We start from the raw sequence: 5,317 nt of genomic DNA, 5'->3' as shown, positions 1-5,317 counted from the left end.
GGCTGCCCTGCAATGTTCTGAACCAAGGCCTGCGAGGGAGCTTTTGCCACCGGCCCTTTGTTATCCCAAGTTCCAATATCCATGTTATGTTTTATCGGAGGCGGAGGAAGACTTGAACCTGCGATGCCGTTCTTGGTCTTCAGCTTGGGCTGCTGCTTAGCGGGTTTGCTAGCGATGTCAGCCCAGGAGGTCGGCTTTGGAGGAGCGATAGTGGCCGCAGGCAAACTGTTGGATGCCACGATGTTACTGGTAATGGATCCACTACCGACGGCCGAACCGACAACTTTCGGGACGCTGCTTGCCACGTCTGTGCTGCCCAGCTTCAGGGCCGCCATCCCTTGGTCGATGGTGTTCATGCCAGGAGCCTTGTTGAGAGTCTCATTCGCAAAAGCCGACTGCCCGTCGATCATGGCTCCACCTAACGAGCTAGGGGCATAGGCGTAATTGCTGCTATAGCCGGAGCTTTGAGTGGATTGTCCCTGAGAACTGTTATTCCCCCAAGCCGAAAAGTCAATCCCGCTCGGAAAGAAGTTAAAGCCGTGCTGCCCGAGGAATGGAGTGCTGCCGAGGGCCCCTGGCTGCCCGAACATGGCGTCTGGGAGGAAGTGCGGCTCCCCGTTGCTCAGCTGTCCGTACGACGTCAGGTAGGGCATGGGGGGGTCGCCCCCCGTCGACCAGGCGGCTTCGCCCAAGGAGTAGGAGAATCCAATGGAGGGACTGTAGTAGTTTGGTAAGTAGGAATCGGACATTGCAGTGTAGGCATTATTCTGGAAAAAAAAAAACAACAAGCAAAAGCAAGAAAAATAAGCTCTGAGCAGTTACATTGAGCTGAACAAACGTCAAGGGATTGGGAATAAAAACCCTGAGACTTTCCGTGCCCCACCCCTCCCTACCTTAAGGCTGGGCAGGTAAACAGGCCTGGCCTTGAAACATCTCCTTTGTTACGAGCGCTCCAAAAACCATTGCCTTGCCAGAACGATTACACACAAAGGGCTCAGCTTCCCGTGCTGAGACAGGAGCGTGGTGTGCTCCTGACGCACGGTGTGGGAACACACAGCGGACTGCCCCGGAGCTGCTGCTCAGGCTATAAAATCATTATCTGACCTAGCATCCAAGTATTATCTTCTACTTTTTGTAGCTGTTACCAAAGAGGGCTTTTCTCTGGGTAAACATGCACATACACCTTAATTTTGCTGTTGGAGGGGGGAACTGAAGAAAGGATGCAGAGAGAAGTGGAATATGGAGAGAAAAGATCCAGCAGAAGTGCAGGGCCAAAGTCATAAATGTCCCTAATTGCCTTCCTCAAACTCATTGCCCATGAAAACAGCTTTATCCCCACAATTTAGAGTTTCAGAGCTCATTGTAATCCAAGAACTTGCAAACAAACAGGGATTTAAAGCTTACTCCCCAAAACACAAACTGCTCCTGTGCCAGGGGCACGTACTGAAAAAATACCTGAAAACGGGGAGCAATCAGTAGGGTTTCAGTGGGAGCCAAAGACAGCACAAAAAAGAAGCTGCTCTGTGCCTCGGTCTCCCTTTTAACATCCAAGTACCCTTTAGGTTATGAAAACAAATGCCTAATTTTACAATTAGGGAACTCTCAGACATCACCACGATTTGGTTACATGTAAAACATCTCTCACTCCACATTCGAACCCACGTCCCCCGCGGGCAGCGGTTCCAGCCACACTAACGGCCGTCAGCACCCCTCATTTGGACCCGAGCTCCGCAGCCGCTCACACAACGCGGAGATGAAACTCGGCTTCAGCTCCCATTGAAACTGCTCGGCTCACAGCAGGCTCCACTCCATTTCTCCCTGAATCACGTTTCCACGTGCCAAGCGCAGCTCCCGAAGGACTCGATGCCATGCTGAGACCTACGGAGGCTCTCAAGATGGTTCTGCACCCTCCAGAAATTGCTGGGTTGCCTCTGCACCTTCCTCCCAGTTAAAGGGGAGCAGCAGGTTTGGGGCTAACTGGTGATAAAAACTAATGGGAATTATTTAGTGTAACGTGTTCTGAGACAAGGTTTGTTTCATTGCATAAAGCACTAAACAGCTTCTCGTGGTACTTCACTGTGTGAATGGGAGAAAACTGAGGGACGCTTTGTCCAGCCTGTTTTCCCAAAGAAAGGGAAAATAAATTACCAACAAAACTAACTCTTATCCAGGGCAGTTTTACCAACTGAGGAACTCCGCCCTGCTAAACCCAAACCAACAAACAGTCTTTTGGGCTCAGTCTGTCCGAAAGCACAAGCACTGACTAATTTGTAAGGCAAATGAAGGAACTTAAAACTTACTTTGAACCAGCAAAGTCTCTTCAAAACATAAACCTCTCAATTATAGCAATACACTCTCCCAGAAATTTGCTTTAATGGGACCTAAGTGTGCCAGCCCATACCCAAAACCTGAGCCCAGCAGGCAGAGCAGCCACTTCCTCTCCGCAGGCTTCTCCCACACCACTCTCAGGTGAAAACCTGTCCTTGTCACCTAAAAACACCTTCTTAAACGCCGTTCCATCTTTAACTGCATGAGATATTTTAACGTAGCCTGTATTAAGCTATCACCTGTGTTCACCAGTGACCCTCACAGCAAGGAGGGAGCAGAGGAGTTAAACACGAGCTGAGCAACGGCAGCTCACGGCAGACTGAGGACAGGCTCACTGCTGGTCACTGGAACCACCAACCACCGTGCTCCGCTACCCCGCGCTCGCACAACCGACACAGCTACTCGCGAGTATGCAAATAAAACTCCACCAGCCCTTCATTCTCTCCAATGACTAAGACTTTTTGCACTGTTATTTCCTCAAATTCACTATTCCTCTTCAGCTCAGACTAAAACCAGAGGTTAAGCTTGCTTAAACTGCTGAAGAATCAGCGACTGTGCAGCTGGGCTTTAAAACACACAGTAACCTCATTTACCAGGCTGACAAGCTAGGAACTCCTGAAGGAAAAGTCATGAAACTTTAGGACTTGTTACTCAGTGGTTGTGTGGAGAGCTCAGAGAGCAATTTGAGAAACCCCTGGATTCATTTTATCTGTAACTCCCTTTCCCATGGGCAGAAAGGAGGTGCACACTTTGGTATCTTTGTATTTTGACCATGGTCCCCTCGACTGAACCCTAGGATTCTGTTTTCTATTACACCGAGTGTTAAAACACAGATGAGAGCCAAGGAGCAACAACACAGCACAGGGAGAAACTGAGAAAGTCACCCTAAAGTTTCACTCAAAGTTACCACAGCGGTTTTACCTCAGTCCTGCTGGATTTCTAGAGCAACAGCTCTGCTTCACCTCCCAGGGCGCGCTCCAATCACTTCCTTATTTTTAAAAACTTATTTTTACCAGCCTGACACATGCAAAAAGAAACCAAATATTCGAGAGTTCTCCATCAAACATGCAAAATAGGGTAAAACACCACACTGCTGCTAACACCACAGCAACCTCCTGTCTCTTCAGGTGATGCAAATAAAACACTCTGCAGGAAATACGTCCACAATCAAAAGGAAGCTGGAAATGGGTGATGTTAACTCCTGGGACTGAAAAACAACCCTATTAAATGATAGCTACTAGGAAAATAGCCACTTTTATTCAAGACTTGAGAAAGTACTCAGAGTCTCTCACCCTATGCAGGTCAAACGTAGGCTTTAACTTTTTAAGGAGCTGCAGGCAGCTACCTGTCTTAACAAACAGGTTGGATTCTGAAGATTACAAACAGCTGACAGGACCCTGAAGAATATTCAGTCCCCTATCTTTAGCACAAACTGGGAAAATACTTGTTGAGAATGTAACCAAGACAGAAACATGTTCTTGTGCTCCAAGAAAACACACGTCACTAAACTGAAAAAATATTAAAACTGCAAAAAATATTGAAAAAAAATACAAAAAAAGGAAAACCAGAAGAGCTTATTTTTCGTGGTCACAACTGGAGAGGAAAGAGGAGCCAGAAGAATGAGCTGACTGCCCCAGTGCTACGACAGATGTTTATCTCTAGTGCTCACTTGGACCATCTAATCAGCTGAACCCCATCTGTTATGTGTCATTCTCATTAAGAAAAACAAACAAAACCCAGTTAACAGTGGAGCTAATCTTAAACAGAAAGTGAAGCAGGAAAGTGGCTGCAAGCTCGACTTCCAGGAGCTGATCACAAGCCCTGCAGCTCGACTTGTATCTTAACTTCTGAAAAAGCCTTACCAACGTTTATCACGTGCGTGTTCTGTGGGGTTCTGGGTGAAAAATAGAGCAAACCCCATGACACGCATTTCCAGTCTGCTTGCTGGAGAGATAAGAACATCAGCAGCGTCCTCCAAAAGCCCTCAGAGCATAACTGCAGCGCGCGAAGCAGCGCATCTCCTCGCAGGGTGTGAGAGCCCCAGAGCAGCAAGGAAACAAGGTTGTAACAGTAAAACTGGAAGAGCAGAAATGGTAACTTCAAGGCAGATATGTTAACGAAAAAAAGAGCTGAACACCAACTGCAGCAAGTCCTTTCACCCCCAAAAACCTGCTAAAACATTTACACCTCACCCAGCACGATCTAATGGCATTCAGTGCTTTCTGCCAGGAGAAATGCACACGTAAAATAGCGTGTTACGGGAAGAAAGCTGACAAACATCAAAATACAATCAGCAGAGATAGGGAAACACAAAGATACCAAATTCCCCTTCGCTAGAAGGCAGCAGGAAGCCCCTGGGCTCTTGGTGCTTCCTGCCCTGAGCTCTCACTCACCGGCCGGGCCTGGGGACTCAAGTAGGGCTCAAAGTCATCATCATTCAACCCATCCTTCTGATGCACAGATCCGTTTTGCACTGAGGAAGAGAGGCAGAGGGTTAGGAAGAACTCTGCTGATAAACTCAGCCATTTCCCAACCTGAAGTATTTAAAGACAGACCCGATAACGTAACTGCTGCTCGCCAGTTCAGAGCGCACCACGCTCAGCTCAACAGCGAGCGGAAGGAAAGACACTTCGCCACCGCACAACTGCTCTGTAATTGCAAACTTTCCCCGGCCCCAGGAGCAATGACGGGCTTCACAGCTCACGCTCTGGGTGTTTAATTTCGTTGCATAAAGGTGCACAGACCCCAGGACGCGCTCAGCAAATTTCGGAGCAGATTCTCCCCCTCCCTCGCCCGCCGCCACGCTCCCCAGAGCCGCAACTTCCCCGCGGGATCCCCCACCATTTTCCAGCCCTCACCGCCGCCCCCGGGCTCTCACCTTTGTTGCCTTGGCCCTTGGGTCTCTGACGCGGCGGCGCAGCATGGAAAGAGAGAGGGGAGAGCGGTGAGTCAGGGCAGCCAAGCGGCCCCGGCGCGGGCGGGGAGCTCG

At 49.1% G+C, this 5,317-nt stretch overlaps 1 protein-coding gene across 1 annotated transcript; it reads right to left on the bottom strand.

Annotated features, from left to right (window-relative positions):
• Window positions 1–6: 6 nt before the first annotated feature.
• LOC104547048 (YTH domain-containing family protein 2) lies at window positions 7–5,228 on the bottom strand (the record flags this gene model as incomplete). The annotated part of the gene is made up of 3 exons (XM_010192599.1): window positions 5,207–5,228; window positions 4,722–4,801; window positions 7–767 (listed from the first exon to the last, which is right to left on the bottom strand). A coding segment is annotated over exon 3 (743 nt), but the record flags the coding sequence as incomplete, so codon positions are not given.
• Between the last annotated feature and the right edge of the window lie 89 nt (window positions 5,229–5,317).

The sequence above is a fragment of the Mesitornis unicolor genome, unplaced genomic scaffold (genome assembly GCF_000695765.1).
Source record: "Mesitornis unicolor isolate BGI_N332 unplaced genomic scaffold, ASM69576v1 scaffold44329, whole genome shotgun sequence".
Taxonomy (NCBI): domain Eukaryota; kingdom Metazoa; phylum Chordata; class Aves; order Mesitornithiformes; family Mesitornithidae; genus Mesitornis; species Mesitornis unicolor.
Note: the sequence above shows the minus strand (reverse complement) of the source record. Positions and strands in the feature narration are given on the sequence as shown.